This window comes from Taudactylus pleione, unplaced genomic scaffold (assembly GCF_031769625.1).
Source record: "Taudactylus pleione unplaced genomic scaffold, aTauple2 ptg000530l, whole genome shotgun sequence".
Classification (NCBI taxonomy): domain Eukaryota; kingdom Metazoa; phylum Chordata; class Amphibia; order Anura; family Myobatrachidae; genus Taudactylus; species Taudactylus pleione.
The window spans coordinates 209937-232129 of NW_028284932.1; the positions used below are offsets into that span (position 1 = coordinate 209937).

General features: G+C 52.1%; 1 protein-coding gene across 1 annotated transcript in view; it reads right to left on the reverse strand.

Annotated features, from left to right (window-relative positions):
- Nucleotides 1–14266: 14266 nt before the first annotated feature.
- The window catches only part of CHMP1B (charged multivesicular body protein 1B), a 29670-nt gene continuing 21743 nt past the window's right edge, over nt 14267–22193 (reverse strand). The window contains exons 6-8 of the mRNA XM_088450842.1: nt 17386–17429; nt 16457–16529; nt 14267–15519 (exon numbers count right to left, since the gene is read on the reverse strand). Coding sequence (XP_088306968.1) covers nt 15475–15519; nt 16457–16529; nt 17386–17429 — 162 coding nt within the window. The 3' untranslated portion in view covers nt 14267–15474. The remainder of the gene's footprint in view (nt 15520–16456; nt 16530–17385; nt 17430–22193) is intronic.

Consider the following 22193-nt stretch of genomic DNA (forward strand, 5'->3'; position numbering starts at 1 on the left):
TACAGCCACTGACCACTCTCCTGCCTGACCCTAGGTTATTACTTATCTGCACAGTACCAGACCCCTGCTACAGCCACTGACCACTCTCCTTTCAGACCATAGGTTATTACTTATCTGCAGAGTACCAGACCTCTGCTACAGCCACTGACCACTCTCCTGCCTGACCCTAGGTTATTACTTATCTGCACAGTACCAGACCCCTGCTACAGCCACTGACCACTCTCCTGCCTGACCATAGGTTATTACTTATCTGCAGAGTACCAGACCTCTGCTACAGCCACTGACCACTCTCCTGCCTGACCCTAGGTTTATTACTTATCTACACAGTACCAGACCTCTGCTACAGCCACTGACCACTCTCCTGCCTGACCAGGTTATTACTTATCTGCACAGTACCAGACCCCTGCTACAGCCACTGAACACTCTCCTGCCAGACCATAGGTTATTACTTATCTGCACAGTACCAGACCCCAGCTACAGCCACTGACCACTGTCCTGCCGACCCTAGGTTATAATCTGCACAGTACCAGACCCCTGCTACAGCCACTGACCACTCTCCAGCCTGACCCTAGGTTATGACTTATCTGCACAGTACCAGACCTCTGCTACAGCCACTGACCACTCTCAAGCCTGACCCTAGGTTATTACTTATATGCACAGTACCAGATCTCTGCTACAGCCACTGACCACTCTCCTACCTGACCCTAGGTTATGACTTATCTGCACAGTACCAGACCTCTGCTACAGCCACTGACCACTCTCCAGCCTGACCCTAGGTTATGACTTATCTGCACAGTACCAGACCTCTGCTACAGCCACTGACCACTGTCCTGCCTTACCCTAGGTTATTACTTATATGCACAGTAAGAAACCTCGGCTACAGCCACTGACCACTCTCATGCCTGACCCTAGATTATTACTTATCTGCACAGTACCAGACCCATGCTACAGCCACTGACCACTGTCCTGCCGACCCTAGGTTATAATGTGCACAGTACCAGACCCCTGCTACAGCCACTGACCACTCTCCTGCCTGACCCTAGGTTATTACTTATCTGCACAGTACAAGACCTCTGCTACAGCCACTGACCACTCTCCTGCCTGACCCTAGGTTATTACTTATCTGCACAGTACAAGACCCCTGCTACAGCCACTGACCACTGTCCTGCCTGACCCTAGGTTTTTACTTATCTACACAGTACCAGACCCCTGCTACAGCCACTGACCACTTTCCTGCCTGACCCTAGGTTATTACTTATCTGCACAGTACAAGACCTCTGCTACAGCCACGGACCACTCTCCTCCCTGACCCTAGGTTATTACTTATCTGCACAGTACCGGACCTCTGCTACAGCCACTGACCACTCTCCTGCCTGACCCTAGGTTATTACTTATCTGCACAGTACCAGACCCCTGCTACAGCCACTGACCACTCTCCTGTCTGACCCTAGGTTATTACTTATCTGCACAGTACCGGACCTCTGCTACAGCCACTGACCACTCTCCAGCCTGACCCTAGGTTATTACTTATCTGCACAGTACCAGACCCCTGCTACAGCCACTGACCACTCTCCTGCCTGACCCTAGGTTATTACTTATATGGACAGTACCAGGCCACTGCTACAGCCACTGACCACTCTCCTACCTGACCCTAGGTTATTACTTATATGCACAGTACCAGACCTCTGCTACAGCCACTGACCACTCTCCTGCCTGACCCTAGGTTATTACTTATCTGCACAGAACCAGACCTCTGCTACAGCCACTGACCACTCTCCTGCCTGACCCTAGGTTATTACTTATATGCACAGTACCAGACCTCTGCTAGAGCCACTGACCACTCTCCAGCCTGACCCTAGGTTTTTACTTATCTGCACAGTACCAGACCCCTGCTACAGCCACTGACCACTGTCCTGCCGACCCTAGGTTATAATCTGCACAGTACCAGACCCCTGCTACAGCCACTGACCACTCTCCTGCCTGACCCTACGTTATTACTTATCTGCACAGTACCAGACCTCTGTTACAGCCACTGACCATTCTCCTGCCTGACCCTAGGTTATTACTTATCTGCACAGTACCAGACCCATGCTACAGCCACTGACCACTCTCCTACCTGACCCTAGGTTATTACTTATCTGCACAGTACCAGACCTCTGCTACAGCCACTGACCACTCTCCTGCCTGATCCTAGGTTATTACTTATATGCACAGTACCAGACCTCTGCTACAGCCACTGACCACTCTCCTACCTGACCCTAAGTTATTACTTATCTGCAAAGTACCAGACCTCTGCTACAGCCACTGACCACTCTCCTGCCTGACCATAGGTTATTACTTATCTGCACAGTACCAGACCCCTGCTACAGCCACTGACCACTCTCCTGCCTGACCCTAGGTTATTACTTATCTGCACAGTACAAGACCTCTGCTACAGCCACTGACCACTCTCCTGCCTGACCCTAGGTTATTACTTATCTGCACAGTACCAGACCCCTGCTACAGCCACTGACCACTCTCCTTTCTGACCATAGGTTATTACTTATCTGCAGAGTACCAGACCCCTGCTACAGCCACTGACCACTGTCCTGCCGACCCTAGGTTATAATCTGCACACTACCAGACCCCTGCTACAGCCACTGACCACTCTCCTGCCTGACCCTAGGTTATTACTTATCTGCACAGTACAAGACCTCTGCTACAGCCACTGACCACTCTCCTGCCTGACCCTAGGTTATTACTTATCTGCACAGTACCAGACCTCTGCTGCAGCCACTGACCACTCTCCTGCCTGACCCTAGGTTATTACTTATCTGCACAGTACCAGACCTCTGCTACAGCCACTGACCACTCTCCAGCCTGACCCTAGGTTATTACTTATCTGCACAGTACCAGACCTCTGCTACAGCCACTGACCACTCTCCTGCCTGACCCTAGGTTATTACTTATCTGCACAGTACCAGACCTCTGCTACAGCCACTGACCACTCTCATGCCTGACCCTAGGTTATTACTTATCTGCACAGTACCAGACCTCTGCTACAGCCACTGACCACTCTCCTGCCTGACCCTAGGTTATTACTTATCTGCACAGTACCAGACCTCTGCTACAGCCACTGACCACTCTCCTGCCTGACCCTAGGTTATTACTTATCTGCACAGTACCAGACCTCTGCTACAGCCACTGACCACTCTCCTCCCTGACCCTAGGTTATTCCTTATCTGCACAGTGCCAGACCTCTGCTACAGCCACTGACCACTCTACTGCCTGACCCTAGGTTATTCCTTATATGCACAGTACCAGATCCCTGCTACAGCCACTGACCACTCTCCTGCCTGACCCTAGATTGTTACTTATCTGCACAGTACAAGACCCATGCTACAGCCACTGACCACTTTCCTGCCTGACCCTAGGTTATTACTTATCTGCACAGTACCAGACCTCTGCTACAGCCACTGACCACTCTCCTGCCTGACCATAGGTTATGACTTATCTGCACAGTACCAGACCTCTGCTACAGCCACTGACCACTCTCCTGCCTGACCCTAGGTTATGACTTATCTGCACAGTACCAGACCTCTGCTACAGCCACTGACCACTCTCCTGCCTGACCCTAGGTTATGACTTATCTGCACAGTACAAGACCTCTGCTACAGCCACTGACCACTCTCCTGCCTGACCCTAGGTTATTACTTATCTGCACAGTACCAGACCCCTGCTACAGCCACTGACCACTCTCCTGCCTGACCCTAGGTTATCAGTTATCTGCACAGTACCAGACCCCTGCTACAGCCACTGACCACTCTCCTGCCTGACACTAGGTTTTTACTTATCTACACAGTACCAGACCCCTGCTACAGCCACTGACCACTCTCCTGCCTGACCCTAGGTTATTACTTATATGCACAGTACCAGACCTCTGTTACAGCCACTGACCACTCTACTGCCTGACCCTAGGTTATTACTTATCTGCACAGTACCAGACCTCTGCTACAGCCACTGACCACTCTCCTGCCTGACCCTAGGTTATTACTTATCTACACAGTACGAGACCTCTGCTACAGCCACTGACCACTCTCCTGCCTGACCCTAGGTTATTACTTATCTGCACAGTACCAGAAACCCTGCTACAGCCACTGACCACTCTCCTCCCTGACCCTAGGTTATTACTTATCTGCACAGTACCAGACCTCTGCTACAGCCACTGACCACTCTCCTGCCTGACCCTATGTTATTACTTATCTGCACAGTACCAGACCTCTGCTACAGCCACTGACCACTCTCCTGCCTGACCCTAGGTTATCAGTTATCTGCACAGTACCAGACCCCTGCTACAGCCACTGACCACTGTCCTGCCTGAGCCTAGGTTTTTACTTATCTACACAGTACCAGACCCCTGCTACAGCCACTGACCACTTTCCTGCCTGACTCTAGGTTATTACTTATCTGCACAGTACAAGACCTCTGCTACAGCCACTGACCACTCTCCTGCCTGACCCTAGGTTATTACTTATTAAAACAGTACCAGACCACTGCTACAGCCACTGACCACTGTCCTGCCTGACCCTAGGTTATAATCTGCACAGTACCAGACCCCTGCTACAGCCACTGACCACTCTCCTGTCTGACCCTAGGTTATTTCTTATCTGCACAGTACCGGACCTCTGCTACAGCCACTGACCACTCTCCAGCCTGACCCTAGGTTATTACTTATCTGCACAGTACAAGACCCCTGCTACAGCCACTGACCACTCTACTGCCTGACCCTAGGTTATTACTTATCTACACAGTACCAGATCTCTGCTACAGCCACTGACCACTCTCCTGCCTGACCCTAGGTTATTACTTATATGCACAGTACCAGACCTCTGCTACAGCCACTGACCACTCTCCTGCCTGACCCTAGGTTATCAGTTATCTGCACAGTACCAGACCCCTGCTACAGCCACTGACCACTGTCCTGCCTGACCCTAGGTTTTTACTTATCTACACAGTACCAGACCCCTGCTACAGCCACTGACCACTTTCCTGCCTGACCCTAGGTTATTACTTATCTGCACAGTACAAGACCTCTGCTACAGCCACTGACCACTCTCCTCCCTGACCCTAGGTTATTACTTATCTGCACAGTACCGGACCTCTGCTACAGCCACTGACCACTCTCCTGCCTGACCCTATGTTATTACTTATCTGCACAGTACCGGACCCCTGCTACAGCCACTGACCACTCTCCTGTCTGACCCTAGGTTATTACTTATCTGCACAGTACCGGACCTCTGCTACAGCCACTGACCACTCTCCAGCCTGACCCTAGGTTATTACTTATCTGCACAGTACCAGACCCCTGCTACAGCCACTGACCACTCTCCTGCCTGACCCTAGGTTATTACTTATCTGCACAGTACCAGATCCCTGCTACAGCCACTGACCACTCTCCTTTCTGACCATAGGTTATTACTTATCTGCAGAGTACCAGACCTCTGCTACAGCCACTGACCACTCTCCTGCCTGACCCTAGGTTATTACTTATCTGCAGAGTACCAGACCCCTGCTACAGCCACTGACCACTCTCCTGCCTGACCATAGGTTATTACTTATCTGCAGAGTACCAGACCTCTGCTACAGCCACTGACCACTCTCCTGCCTGACCCTAGGTTATTACTTATCTACACAGTACCAGACCTCTGCTACAGCCACTGACCACTCTCCTGCCTGACCAGGTTATTACTTATCTGCACAGTACCAGACCCCTGCTACAGCCACTGAACACTCTCCTGCCAGACCATAGGTTATTACTTATCTGCACAGTACCAGACCCCAGCTACAGCCACTGACCACTGTCCTGCCGACCCTAGGTTATAATCTGCACATTACCAGACCCCTGCTACAGCCACTGACCACTCTCCAGCCTGACCCTAGGTTATGACTTATCTGCACAGTACCAGACCTCTGCTACAGCCACTGACCACTCTCAAGCCTGACCCTAGGTTATTACTTATATGCACAGTACCAGATCTCTGCTACAGCCACTGACCACTCTCCTACCTGACCCTAGGTTATGACTTATCTGCACAGTACCAGACCTCTGCTACAGCCACTGACCACTCTCCAGCCTGACCCTAGGTTATTACTTATCTGCACAGTACCAGACCTCTGCTACAGCCACTGACCACTCTCCTGCCTTACCCTAGGTTATTACTTATATGCACAGTAAGAAACCTCGGCTACAGCCACTGACCACTCTCCTGCCTGCCCCTAGGTTATTACTTATCTACACAGTACCAGACCCCTGCTACAGCCACTGACCACTCTCCTGCCTGACCCTAGGTTATTACTTATCTGCACAGTACCAGACCTCTGCTACAGCCAATGACCACTCTCCTGCCTGACCCTAGGTTATTACTTATCTGCACAGTACCAGACCTCTGCTGCAGCCACTGACCACTCTCCTGCCTGACCCTAGGTTATTACTTATCTGCACAGTACCAGACCCCTGCTACAGCCACTGACCACTCTCCTGCCTGACCCTAGGTTATTACTTATCTGCACAGTACCAGACCTCTGCTACAGCCACTGACCACTCTCCTGCCTGACCCTAGGTTATTACTTATCTGCACAGTACCAGACCTCTGCTACAGCCACTGACCACTCTCCAGCCTGACCTCTGCTACAGCCACTGACCACTCTCCTGCCTGACCCTAGGTTATTACTTATCTGCACAGTACCAGACCTCTGCTACAGCCACTGACCACTCTCCAGCCTGACCTCTGCTACAGCCACTGACCACTCTCCTGCCTGACCCTAGGTTGTTTCTTATCTGCACAGTACTAGACCCCTGCTACAGCCACTGACCACTCTCCTGCCTGACCCTAGATTGTTACTTATCTGCACAGTACCAGACCTCTGCTACAGCCACTGACCACTCTCCTGCCTGACCCTAGGTTATTACTTATCTGCACAGTACCAGACCTCTGCTACAGCCACTGACCACTCTCTTGCCTGACCCTAGATTGTTACTTATCTGCACAGTACCAGACCCCTGCTACAGCCACTGACCACTTTCCTGCCTGACCCTAGGTTATTACTTATCTGCACAGTACCAGACCTCTGCTACAGCCACTGACCACTCTCCAGCCTGACCCTAGGTTATTACTTATCTGCACAGTACCAGACCTCTGCTACAGCCACTGACCACTCTCCAGCCTGACCCTAGGTTATTACTTATCTGCACAGTGCCAGACCTCTTCTACAGCCACTGACCACTCTCCTGCCTGACCCTAGGTTATTACTTATCTGCACAGTGCCAGACCTCTTCTACAGCCACTGACCACTCTCCTGCCTGACCCTAGGTTATTCCTTATCTGCACAGTGCCAGACTCCTGCTACAGCCACTGACCACTCTCCTGCCTGACCCTAGATTATTACTTATCTGCACAGTACAAGACCCATGCTACAGCCACTGACCACTTTCCTGCCTGACCCTAGGTTATGACTTATCTGCACAGTACCAGACCTCTGCTACAGCCACTGACCACTCTCCTGCCTGACCCTAGGTTATGACTTATCTGCACAGTACCAGACCTCTGCTACAGCCACTGACCACTCTCCTGCCTGACCCTAGGTTATGACTTATCTGCACAGTACCAGACCTCTGCTACAGCCAATGACCACTCTCCTGCCTGACCCTAGGTTATGACTTATCTGCACAGTACTAGACCTCTGCTACAGCCACTGACCACTCTCCTGCCTGACCCTAGGTTATGACTTATCTGCACAGTACTAGACCTCTGCTACAGCCACTGACCACTCTCCTGCCTGACCCTAGGTTATGACTTATCTGCACAGTACTAGACCTCTGCTACAGCCACTGACCACTCTCCTGCCTGACCCTAGGTTATTACTTATCTGCACAGTACCAGACCCCTGCTACAGCCACTGACCACTCTCCAGCCTGACCCTAGGTTATTACTTATCTGCACAGTACCAGACCTCTGCTACAGCCACTGACCACTCTCCTGCCTGACCCTAGGTTATTACTTATCTGCACAGTACCAGACCCCTGCTACAGCCACTGACCACTCTCCTGCCTGACCCTAGGTTATTACTTATCTGCACAGTACCAGACCCCTGCTACAGCCACTGACCACTCTCCTGCCTGACCCTAGGTTATTACTTATCTGCACAGTACCAGACCCCTGCTACAGCCACTGACCACTCTCCTGCCTGACCCTAGGTTATTACTTATCTGCACAGTACCAGACCTCTGCTACAGCCACTGACCACTCTCCTCCCTGACCCTAGGTTATTACTTATCTGCACAGTACCAGACCTCTGCTACAGCCACTGACCACTCTCCTGCCTGACCCTCGGTTATTACTTATCTGCACAGTACCAGACCTCTGCTACAGCCACTGACCACTCTCCTGCCTGACCCTCGGTTATTACTTATCTGCACAGTACCAGACCCCTGCTACAGCCACTGACCACTCTCCTGCCTGACCCTAGGTTATTACTTATCTGCACAGTACCAGACCCCTGCTACAGCCACTGACCACTCTCCTGCCCGACCCTAGGTTATTACTTATCTGCACAGTACCAGACCTCTGCTACAGCCACTGACCACTCACCTGCCTGACCATAGGTTATTACTTATCTGCACAGTACCAGACCTCCGCTACAGCCACTGACCACTCTCCTGCCTGACCATAGGTTATTACTTATCTGCACAGTACCAGACCTCCGCTACAGCCACTGACCACTCTCCTGCCTGACCCTAGGTTATTACTTATCTGCACAGTACCAGACCTCCGCTACAGCCACTGACCACTCTCCTGCCTGACCCTAGGTTATTACTTATCTGCACAGTACCAGACCCCTGCTACAGCCACTGACCACTCTCCTGCCTGACCCTAGGTTATTACTTATCTGCACAGTACCAGACCCCTGCTACAGCCACTGACCACTCTCCTGCCTGACCCTAGGTTATTACTTATCTGCACAGTACCAGACCCCTGCTACAGCCACTGACCACTCTCCTGCCTGACCCTAGGTTATTACTTATCTGCACAGTACCAGACCCCTGCTACAGCCACTGACCACTCTCCTGCCTGACCCTAGGTTATTACTTATCTGCACAGTACCAGACCCCTGCTACAGCCACTGACCACTCTCCTGCCTGACCCTAGGTTATTACAGAAATCATGGGATATGTGCCTAGTATCGTCTAGATAGACACCAGATGTTAGACAAAAGATCGACACACAGAAGATCGACAGGTACAATTGGTGACAGGACCAACAGGTCTACATGAAACTAGATTAGAAACTAATCTTCACCCTAACCCTTTGTGTCCACCTTTAGACCCTGCTGACCATTTGCACCAGTCGACCTTTTCACATGTTGACCTCTTCGATGATGCATGAAGTATATACGGGGAATGCAGTAAAATCCCTGCCTGTGTATGAGGCCCCTCGGCACCGTCCTGGACCACACTGTTTGACTGGTTCTTTGCTCCTGGCATTGCTTGCCTTTATATGAACAGAGCTTGGAATTGTCTATCTACGCTCCAATCATTGCCTGCACCATACTATTGTGCCAGTCCATGCACACCTTCACCCCTACGTTGCACTTTGTTTTCTTCTCCATGCCATATCAGGTCCGAGCAGTGCCATCACTAGGCGGGGGACAAATAGCAGGGCTGCTCTGATATTTGGGCATCACCGAGCATGCATCATACAGGAACAGGGGTTTGTTTGTAGTACATGTGTACACATTCCGCTTCGTGCTTTACATGTTTTGTGGGGAGATTCTGTTTTGCTGGGTCAGTAATTATCCTGTTTCCACAGAGAGATATCCGCAAAACATGACCTGTTGGGAAAACTTGAGGCCTGCAAACCACTGAACTACACAGAAAGCAACCCATAAAGCTGGCATGTCTGCATGTGTTGTGGATGATATATTCCTGTAAGGACACTAGATGGCAGCACAGGAGCTTTGCTAATGCTCTAATACCGGGGTCTTCAGACATTAAGACAGTGTGAGCCACATTAAAAATGAATCGAAGCCCAGGGCCACTAAGCTATACTGCGGTAATTAGACTCTGCCCCCTCCTCACACAATTATGTCCCATAACTGCCCCCTCCTACAATTTTAATTAGGTCCCAGAACAGCCCCTCTCCTTCCACAATTATAATTATGCCCCATACCTTTCCCTCCTCCTCCATTATGTCAGATAGTTGCCCCCATCCTCAAACATAACTGTCCCATAACTGCAGTGCCCCTTATACAGTGCCCCCAGTAGTGGTCCCCATTATGTAGTGCCCCTTACATATACACAAATAAAAAAAAAAACAACACTTACCTGAATTCCCGCTCCTGCGCCCCCCGTCGTCCGCTCCCCCGTCCTCCCGGCCCTATGGCAGATATGTCATGACGTCTCTCCCTTCACCCATTTCGGGAGCCGGAAGGCAGAGCCCATGAGTGACCTCCAGCCCGGCACAATGAGTCTCTGGCTGACTCTCATTGGTTGCAAAAACAAACACACCACTGCCGGGTAGTACGAGTGTCCGCGCTACACTAACTGAAACGGACCTGGACCGCACCACTGGTGAGGGGGTGATATTAGGGTGTGCCTGTGCACATCATCGGCGGGCAACGGGGAACAGCACCGCAGGCCAAGGGTTGAAGACCCCTGCTCTAATACGTTGTCACAAAGAGGATTTCAGTTTGGGCATTATACACTAATGTTCTCATTGGCTTCTCCTCTGGTTTGTAGGATTCAGAGAAGCTCTGTCCCCCTGCCCAGTATAAAACATGGCTGCTCCCTGCAAGGGGATGGGGCAGCCCATAGTCTGTGTGTTAGTTTCTGTATCGCACAAGCTCTTCCCCATCATATAAAGCCTGGTACATACTAGAGGACTTGCAAACCATGCGATGTTGTCAGCGATTACCCCTGAACTTCCGTACAAACGATCCAGTGCATACCCACCGTGCAATCTAACAGACGATCCAGTGCATACCCACCGTGCAATCTAACAGACGATCCAGTGCATACCCACCGTGCAATCTAACAAACGATCCAGTGCATACATACTGTGCGATCTAACAGACTACCAAACGATATATCTTGCATCGTTTGCTGGTGAGACTATATAAGGTAACCATAGCGCCTGGTTATTCGGTAGTGCGTACACACTGCACGATCTGAGGGGATTCGTTAACGAGATTGACAGACGTTCCTGCATGTAGAGAAGATATGAATATATGACTGACATTTGATGATTTGTCGTTTCGATGCGTCGGAACTGGATGTATCCTTTAAAAAAAAATTATATATATATATATATATATATATATACACACATATATATGCCAGTGTGTGGAGGCCTCAGTCATTGTCCCAGCTGTGAAATGTGGGGAATGCCTATACAGAAGCAGCAATATATACTAGGGAACAATGTCTAAGGGCTAAATAAGTACATTCTAGTTGTCTAGCTGCAGCCAAATAAATGGCCGTAATAACCCAAATAATTGGAGCCTTGCGTAAAACAATTTCTATGTACAGCCTCCGAGTCCTCTGCTTAGAGCACCAGAACGGGCTTAAGCAGAGCTGAACGCAGGTCTGCGTGGTGGACCAATCTTGCGCTACCGCTCTGCCCATGCCCCAGACCCGAGCGTACGTAGGTACAGGCAACGCAGTGTCGTAGCAGCTCAGTCACATCGTCACCTGAAGGGGTGTAACTCTGTGATCGCATGTAGGCATAGCTGGCGAGGGCGGGTAACAGAAGGGCGAGCTGTTTTCAGGGGGATCTTTGCACCAATGATTGGGACAAGTGCGCACCGAGGGCGTGATTCAGCAAGGAACGCAGTGGCTAATACGCACGCAATTGGTCAATTGTTGCGTACTGCACATGCATCGCAGTGTGCATGCGCCAACTAGCAATTGCGATCCGAAATGCGATTACAGAGGCTACGCAGACCCAGAGCACAGTGATTGACATGAAGTGCTGTCTATGGGTGGTGACGCAGGGTGGTGGGGTCGGGCAAATGCAGGCGTGCCAGTGCGTTGCAACACCGTTGCAGGGGTGTGAATAAATTATCCACTTCATACCCATACGCAGCCTGAGGCCTCATAGCGTGCGCTGAAATGAGCACTTCCTGAGGTCAGACCTGTCTTAACTGTGCGTATGGGACCGATGTTACCGATTATTTTCCTATGTTCCCCTCGTATACGGATGTGAGTAGGGGGAAGTGGGCGTCCTTATGTCAGGCTGAGATCGGAAAGCGAATGCATTTACATATCACCGCTGATATTAGCAACTGCGCAGCGTGCGTATAAGCAGAATAGCGATGACAGATACAGCCGCACTGCATACAGACCCGATGTTTGAAATCTGAAAGTTCCTAATTTGCCCCCTGGGTGGCGCTGTTCTACTGGAGCTGGTTGACACCTTCTAGGTAAGATAGCAGGAAGGCTGCAGATACATGTACACAGAAACAGGGCTCAGGCTGCAGAATATCCTAAAAGTGTACAATGTCACCCTAATCCTGCAACCCAAAACCTCTTGCATCAGCGTAACATGGCACAGAGTTGCATTCCCTTTCTGCCCAGTCCTGGAGCTGATGGGTTACACCCCAGGGGGCAGATAGACGGTAGAAGACCGTTTCTGCAATGTGGTCTGCTCTGGAACTCTGAGGACATCCTCTGGTATTTCTTCCCTAAAGGGAGCGACCTAGAATGCTCATAAACACTGACCTAAGGAGCATCTGGGGTGGCACGTGCGCTTACAGTGCTGAGCTGCAGGGGGCACTGTTGTCCTCCCAGCAAATGATCCTTCTCTACTGCCTCATCTTCTTAAAACTCCCCCTGCCCCATCCAGAGTACCCGTCCACCATCACAGACCATCAGTTTGGGTTACGTAGCTCTCTCCTAGCCCTTTGGCACATGAAGACAACGATTGCCGGGGCACGCCGCAGGAGGTACAATGGCAGAGAGTTGCAGTATGCGTCCAGCGCTCTAAGCAGCTGCTTCTCTAGACCCAACGCGTTCAACATAGACTGAAACCATTGGTCTTCTCTCTAAGGCTGGGTGCACACTAGGCGACCCGGCAATCTAGCCAGTGGTCAGGGTAATATTCCTTCACCCTGGACCATGCAAGATTGTCAGGACACAGTAGAAGATTTAATGAACGATCACTCGTTCCGCCCTTCATTAAGCCCTGCATGCGATATCACGTTATTGGCTGTGCAGCGCGGCCGATCACATGATATCGCAAGGAGCGCACAATAGAGCATACACACTACACGATTTGCGTTTCGAATTTGCCTCAAAAGGACAAATCATCCAATTTATCATGTAGTGTGATTCTTTCTACAGCCGAGCGGTCTATAACACCCCTCACAGCTATGGGCTGGGACCATCAATAACAGCCGAGCGATCCTATATAACACCCCTCACAGCTATGGGCTGGGACCATCAATAACAGCCGAGCGATCCTATATAACAGCCCTCACAGCTATGGGCTGGGACCATCAATAACAGCTGAGCGATCTTCTATAACACCCCTCACAGCTATGGGCTGGGACCATCAATAACAGCTGAGCGATCTTCTATAACACCCCTCACAGCTATGGGCTGGGACCATCAATAACAGCCGAGCGATCCTATATAACAGCCCTCACAGCTATGGGCTGGGACCATCAATAACAGCCGAGCGATCCTATATAACAGCCCTCACAGCTATGGGCTGGGACCATCAATAACAGCCGAGCGATCCTATATAACAGCCCTCACAGCTATGGGCTGGGACCATCAATAACAGCCGAGCGATCCTATATAACACCCCTCACAGCTATGGGCTGGGACCATCAATAACAGCTGAAACAGGCTCATCCAGTCACTGTGAGAAGGTGACCAGAGGACGAGGCGAGAAAGGGTTTTACTAGATGCGTTTATAGGAAGAGCTCTCAGAAAGTCAGTGTCCATCAGGAGCTGCAGAATACGAGGGCCCTGAGCAGAGGGCGGGGAGGGGAGATTTGTTACCAAGGTGACCGGCTTGTTAATCAGGGCTCAGGCCTCCCCCACGTCAGGTATTCAATGTATGTGGTCTAAGTTAGCAAACAGCCAGAACTCAGAGGCAGCTGCAGACCTCATCATACGAGGTGCGGGATAATGAGCGCTGGGGACTGGATGCGAGAGCCGCAGCTGGAGCAAAGCGCACACAGACCGGCAATTTTATACGACGCACCCATCAACTGCACACAGACATGGAAAGCAAAAACACTTTATTAAAAGCAACACAGACCATAAGTAGAAAAGTCAGAGGATGAAGACAAGTCGTATGAAGGACATTGTACAAGAGATGGAGACATATACATGGGAAGCGGGAACATAAATACGGACGCAAAATAGATTTAATCTCAGCAAATGTCCACAGGAGATAAAAAAAAGCGCTTAGTCATGAGGGAAAGGCGCAGCGAGAACGGGGAGCGGAGAACGGTTCACACGCACCGCAGAGGATGCATTCTACGCCGCGACGACTGCGGTTGATGTTATTGGAGCAGAATGATATAATTATACGACTTCTTCACATCACCCGCAAAATATAAATCAGAAGAGTTATTGTTCAGAGAATATGTATGAAATGATGGCTCGATTTCTGCATCAGAAAATATCACGGAACCGTAATGCTCGCCGCGAAACGCCATAAATAACCTGGATAATATGAAAAGCTCATTACGTGTTGCAGGTGTCCCCGTCATTACAGACTCAGAGACTCAAAATTCAGACTAATTATACTCATCCTGGTGTCAGTATTTCAGACACACTATACCAGGGGTCTTCAAACTTGGCCCTCCAGATGCTGTGGAACTACACATCCCAGCATGCACTGCACATAGTTTTAGCATGCTGTTATATCAAAAAGGTGGCAGTACATGCTGGGATGTGTAGTTCCACAGCAGCTGGAGGGCCAAGTTTGAAGACCCCTGCACTATACAGAGATCCGCGTTCTACGTCTCACTGCTAGATACACACACACTTTGCGTCTCATCCCAGGCGTGGAGTCATGGTTCAATATGACAATTACAATATTACTGCAGGCTCAGGGTTACACGCTGTAGGACGTATTTGCATAGACCTTTAGTCCAGGACAAAACCATTTGACTTTTACTAAAATAATGATTAGAACAAAAATGTCTGGAGCAAATGCAGAATCCCCATAGAGGGGGGGGGGAGAGGTTCTGTTTAGGAAGCGGTTTTTTGGGGAATGGCGCCAGTGTGGAACATGACCTGAACCCTTTATACGCCATAACACATGGGGGCTGCAGATAAGGCTCTATGACCAGTGAATAAGCCTCTTGTGTGTATAATAATATTTATGAATGGAAACATATACAGGAGAATTATATATCCAGGTATATACCACATATATACAGTGAAAGGCAGTTAATGCACTTATGGATGGGCAGAATCTCCTACACTTGATCACGTAAACGGGCAAGTCTCTGCGACAGCTCATCCTGTAAGAGAAACGTTCTGATCAGTGCATGGTTATTATACATACACCTATATAACAGACACATGGCAGAGGGAACTTCTCTACTCTCACATATCCAGTACTACTGCCAGGGGGACCAAGAGGGAGCTGCGTAGAGAAACGTTCTGATCAGTGCATGGTTATTATACATACACCTATATAACAGACACATGGCAGAGGGAACTTCTCTACTCTCACATATCCAGTACTACTGCCAGGGGGACCAAGAGGGAGCTGCGTAGAGAAGCTGGCAGGATTACCCAGGCAGCACCAGGGCTTCTTCTCCCTGCTAACCTCTTGGCTCCCGCTCACCCGCTTGCTCCATACTTAGGGTGGAGATCAATGGGAGCAGTCAGTAACATCTAGGTGACCACTGCCAGTTCTCTAATGTTGTCAGATGGGTGGTGCTGACGTCTCACCTCCGCTATAACACCTTTTTGCGGTCTGCTTCGTACAGTGACCACAGTATTTCTGATGGTATACTGTATAGACAATGTGTGAAAGGATCTTTCTACTGGAGCCTATTCCCAGATAATATCCCAGAGCGGATTCTCTCACGTACAATGTGTAAGACAGAGACTAACTGTACTCGCTCCATCTATAAAGCCACCAATCTGGGGCCAATCGTTCAGACTGATCAATCTTTAGGCTCCCGCGCACCGGCCTGGCTCCATCTGCCCATCAGAGAAGCTTTGTCCCTCTGCACAGAATTAAACATGACTGCTCTATGCAAATGGCTGGGGAAGAAGATCTGTTTCTGTATCACACAAGCTCTTCCCCATTCTCTAACTAGGACTTCACCAACACCACTCAGTGTAAATGAATGCCCCCCCCCCCCCCCCCCTCTCATAGAACCCAACATCCAAGAATTCTGTGTCGTTTAGCTATTACATAAGGATGGAGGTGAAGGTGGGTTTTACCTGTTCTGTAGATGCTACACTGGTACCAATGGAGCCGGTTTGGCCTTGAGGCAGTTCCATATTCAAGTCAAGGCTGTAAATAAACAGAACACACTTACATTAAAGGATATCCAGCACTGGGAGGAACACGAGAGACAAAGTAAAAAAAAAATGCGGTCTCTGGATACAGATGGGACAATGTAAATCTTTAGTTTTTGGACTGAAACGTGACAATAGCGCCTATTTGTGTCATAATCTGTCCATTGTAGGAGTCTGACAGACAGAGCACAACGGTAACCAGAGGCATCGCATACCTCAGCCAGTACATGTATGATCAGTCTACAGTAACGTGGCTCTTATATGGGACCTGGACAGGCGCATAAAGGTCAGGGGCAGCCGCCGCTTGTAGGCCCAGGTCCCCAAGGGGCAGCCGCCGCTTGTAGGCCCAGGTCCCCAAGGGGCAGCCGCCGCTTGTAGGCCCAGGTCCCCAAGGGGCAGCCGCCGCTTGTAGGCCCAGGTCCCCAAGGGGCAGCCGCCGCTTGTAGGCCCAGGTCCCCCCAGGAACGCCCGCCGCTTGTAGGCCCAGGTCCCCCCAGGAACGCCCGCCGCTTGTAGGCCCAGGTCCCCCCAGGAACGCCCGCCGCTTGTAGGCCCAGGTCCCCCCAGGAGCGCCCGCCGCTTGTAGGCCCAGGTCCCCCCAGGAGCGCCCGCCGCTTGTAGGCCCAGGTCCCCCCAGGAGCGCCCGCCGCTTGTAGGCCCAGGTCCCCCCAGGAGCGCCCGCCGCTTGTAGGCCCAGGTCCCCCCAGGAGCGCCCGCCGCTTGTAGGCCCAGGTCCCCCCAGGAGCAGCCGCCGCTTGTAGGCCCAGGTTAGAGAAAGACATTACAGACGTTTATGGAGAGTGCAGGTGAAGCCCCCGGGTGACTCCCAGCAGATTAATGACCTCACTCACCCAGCTTCATCCGCCATCTCATGTAGTAAACTGTCCACTTGATTCTGAAATAGAAACAAGAAAACGAGATATGAGCGAGATCTTACTACATACACATCCGCCAATAAGTGGCACGAGCACCACGCTACCACCTCTGCCCGATGACTGCCCCATTGTCTCAGCTTACCCCGGCCTAGGACGCAAAACTCCCACAGTAAATTTAATAAAATGTTGGTTTCCCATCTACCGACTTATCAAACGTATTATTGCTGTCCTGACCAGCGCAGATGAGACCCAGATACTAGTAATAACCTGCGGTGATGTATAAGGGAAACGCTCTGTACAGTAGCCCCAGGAATCTAGGAGGTTCTCTCACTACAAGAGCTCACAATCTAAAACACTCCGTATACCCTAAGCTAAACAGCAATTTAGGATAATGGTGATGGCCCAATATAATTATATATATATGGAGTTAGATGTTCCCTCAGTTAGGACTCTGTGACGCGCTATTAGTGACAGACTAAGGCATGCGATATCGGGCACATGTCATGCTGTAGAGGACTGTAAGCAGATTCCTCATCTGTAGTGTTAGATACACTCCTCAGCAAAGGGTATCTACCTACCTAGAGAAATCAATCAATAGATATTTACAAATGTCATAACTAAAAGACCTTTTCAAGTGCAGCCCCTCCCCCCAAGCCAGGGCCACGTAACCATGATCCGGGTGCAGCCCCTCCCCCCAAGCCAGGGCCACGTAACCATGATCCGGGTGCAGCCCCTCCCCCCAAGCCAGGGCCATGTAACCATTATCCGGGTGCAGCCCCTCCCCCCAAGCCAGGGCCACGTAACCATGATCCGGGTGCAGCCCCTCCCCCCAAGCCAGGGCCACGTAACCATGATCCGGGTGCAGCCCCTCCCCCCAAGCCAGGGCCATGTAACCATTATCCGGGTGCAGCCCCTCCCCCCAAGCCAGGGCCACGTAACCATGATCCGGGTGCAGCCCCTCCCCCCAAGCCAGGGCCACGTAACCATGATCCGGGTGCAGCCCCTCCCCCCAAGCCAGGGCCACGTAACCATGATCCGGGTGCAGCCCCTCCCCCCAAGCCAGGGCCACGTAACCATGATCCGGGTGCAGCCCCTCCCCCCAAGCCAGGGCCACGTAACCATGATCCGGGTGCAGCCCCTCCCCCCAAGCCAGGGCCATGTAACCATGATCCGGGTGCAGCCCCTCCCCCCAAGCCAGGGCCACGTAACCATGATCCGGGTGCAGCCCCTCCCCCCAAGCCAGGGCCATGTAACCATTATCCGGGTGCAGCCCCTCCCCCCAAGCCAGGGCCACGTAACCATGATCCGGGTGCAGCCCCTCCCCCCAAGCCAGGGCCACGTAACCATGATCCGGGTGCAGCCCCTCCCCCCAAGCCAGGGCCATGTAACCATTATCCGGGTGCAGCCCCTCCCCCCAAGCCAGGGCCACGTAACCATGATCCGGGTGCAGCCCCTCCCCCCAAGCCAGGGCCACGTAACCATGATCCGGGTGCAGCCCCTCCCCCCAAGCCAGGGCCACGTAACCATGATCCGGGTGCAGCCCCTCCCCCCAAGCCAGGGCCACGTAACCATGATCCGGGTGCAGCCCCTCCCCCCAAGCCAGGGCCACGTAACCATGATCCGGGTGCAGCCCCTCCCCCCAAGCCAGGGCCATGTAACCATGATCCGGGTGCAGCCCCTCCCCCCAAGCCAGGGCCACGTAACCATGATCCGGGTGCAGCCCCTCCCCCCAAGCCAGGGCCACGTAACCATGATCCGGGTGCAGCCCCTCCCCCCAAGCCAGGGCCACGTAACCATGATCCGGGTGCAGCCCCTCCCCCCAAGCCAGGGCCACGTAACCATGATCCGGGTGCAGCCCCTCCCCCCAAGCCAGGGCCATGTAACCATTATCCGGGTGCAGCCCCTCCCCCCAAGCCAGGGCCACGTAACCATGATCCGGGTGCAGCCCCTCCCCCCAAGCCAGGGCCACGTAACCATGATCCGGGTGCAGCCCCTCCCCCCAAGCCAGGGCCACGTAACCATGATCCGGGTGCAGCCCCTCCCCCCAAGCCAGGGCCACGTAACCATGATCCGGGTGCAGCCCCTCCCCCCAAGCCAGGGCCATGTAACCATTATCCGGGTGCAGCCCCTCCCCCCAAGCCAGGGCCACGTAACCATGATCCGGGTGCAGCCCCTCCCCCCAAGCCAGGGCCACGTAACCATGATCCGGGTGCAGCCCCTCCCCCCAAGCCAGGGCCATGTAACCATTATCCGGGTGCAGCCCCTCCCCCCAAGCCAGGGCCATGTAACCATTATCCGGGTGCAGCCCCTCCCCCCAAGCCAGGGCCACGTAACCATGATCCGGGTGCAGCCCCTCCCCCCAAGCCAGGGCCACGTAACCATGATCCGGGTGCAGCCCCTCCCCCCAAGCCAGGGCCACGTAACCATGATCCGGGTGCAGCCCCTCCCCCCAAGCCAGGGCCACGTAACCATGATCCGGGTGCAGCCCCTCCCCCCAAGCCAGGGCCATGTAACCATGATCCGGGTGCAGCCCCTCCCCCCAAGCCAGGGCCACGTAACCATGATCCGGGTGCAGCCCCTCCCCCCAAGCCAGGGCCACGTAACCATGATCCGGGTGCAGCCCCTCCCCCCAAGCCAGGGCCACGTAACCATGATCCGGGTGCAGCCCCTCCCCCCAAGCCAGGGCCACGTAACCATGATCCGGGTGCAGCCCCTCCCCCCAAGCCAGGGCCACGTAACCATGATCCGGGTGCAGCCCCTCCCCCCAAGCCAGGGCCACGTAACCATTATCCGGGTGCAGCCCCTCCCCCCAAGCCAGGGCCACGTAACCATGATCCGGGTGCAGCCCCTCCCCCCAAGCCAGGGCCACGTAACCATGATCCGGGTGCAGCCCCTCCCCCCAAGCCAGGGCCACGTAACCATGATCCGGGTGCAGCCCCTCCCCCCAAGCCAGGGCCACGTAACCATGATCCGGGTGCAGCCCCTCCCCCCAAGCCAGGGCCATGTAACCATTATCCGGGTGCAGCCCCTCCCCCCAAGCCAGGGCCACGTAACCATGATCCGGGTGCAGCCCCTCCCCCCAAGCCAGGGCCACGTAACCATGATCCGGGTGCAGCCCCTCCCCCCAAGCCAGGGCCACGTAACCATGATCCGGGTGCAGCCCCTCCCCCCAAGCCAGGGCCACGTAACCATGATCCGCGTGCAGCCCCTCCCCCCAAGCCAGGGCCACGTAACCATGATCCGGGTGCAGCCCCTCCCCCCAAGCCAGGGCCACGTAACCGGCAAATTGATAAAGCGTAACTCACAAAAATGGTGGCGAATAGAAAAGGGTGTGAGCTGGAAGAGAAGCCTCATTCCCCAGGCCTCAGACTCCGCTGGGGGGGGGGGGGGGGAGGGCTATCAGTCAGCCTCTGCTGCAGGAGATTATATGTGTTAGGGGGCGGAGTGAGGGGTTATTATGGGGTAATTAGTGTTATTATTGTGCCATCACTGACCTGTGGGGTAATTAGTGTTATTATGGGGGGGGTAGTGTTATTATTGTGCCATCACTGACCTGTGGGGTAGTTAGTGTTATTATTGTGCCATCACTGACCTGTGGGGTAGTTAGTGTTGTTATGGGGTAGTTAGTGTTATTATTGTGCCATCACTGACCTGTGGGGTAGTTAGTGTTATTATTGTGCCATCACTGACCTGTGGGGTAGTTAGTGTTATTATGGGGTAGTTAGTGATATTATGGGGTAGTTAGTGTTATTATGGGGTAGTAGTGTTATTATTGGGCCATCACTGACCTGTGGGGTAGTTAGTGTTATTATTGTGCCATCACTGATCTGTGGGGTAATTAGTGTTATTATGGGGTAGTAGTGTTATTATTGTGCCATCACTGACCTGTGGGGTAATTACTGTTATTATGGGGTAGTTCGTGTTATTATTGTGCCATCACTGACCTGTGGGGTAATTAGTGTTATTATTGGGCCATCACTGACCTGTGGGGTAATTAGTGTTATTATTGTGCCATCACTGACCTGTGGGGTAGTTAGTGTTATTATTGTGCCATCACTGACCTGTGGGGTAGTTAGTGTTATTATTGTGCCATCACTGACCTGTGGGGTAGTTAGTGTTATTATTGTGCCATCACTGACCTGTGGGGTAGTTAGTGTTATTATGGGGTAGTTCATGTTATAATTGTGCCATCACTGACCTGTGGGGTAGTTAGTGTTATTATTGTGCCATCACTGACCTGCGGGGTAGTTAGTGTTATTATGGGGTAGTTAGTGTTATTATTGTGCCATCACTGACCTGTGGGGTAGTAGTGTTATTATTGTGCCATCACTGACCTGTGGGGTAATTAGTGTTATTATGGGGGGGGTAGTGTTATTATTGTGCCATCACTGACCTGTGGGGTAGTTAGTGTTATTATTGTGCCATCACTGACCTGTGGGGTAATTAGTGTTATTATTGTGCCATCACTGACCTGTGGGGTAGTTAGTGTTATTATGGGGTAGTTAGTGTTATTATTGTGCCATCACTGACCTGTGGGGTAGTTAGTGTTATTATTGTGCCATCACTGACCTGTGGGGTAGTTAGTGTTATTATTGTGCCATCACTGACCTATGGGGTAATTAGTGTTATTATTGTGCCATCACTGACCTGTGGGGTAGTTAGTGTTATTATTGTGCCATCACTGACCTGTGGGGTAGTTAGTGTTGTTATGGGGTAGTTAGTGTTATTATTGTGCCATCACTGACCTGTGGGGTAGTTAGTGTTATTATTGTGCCATCACTGAC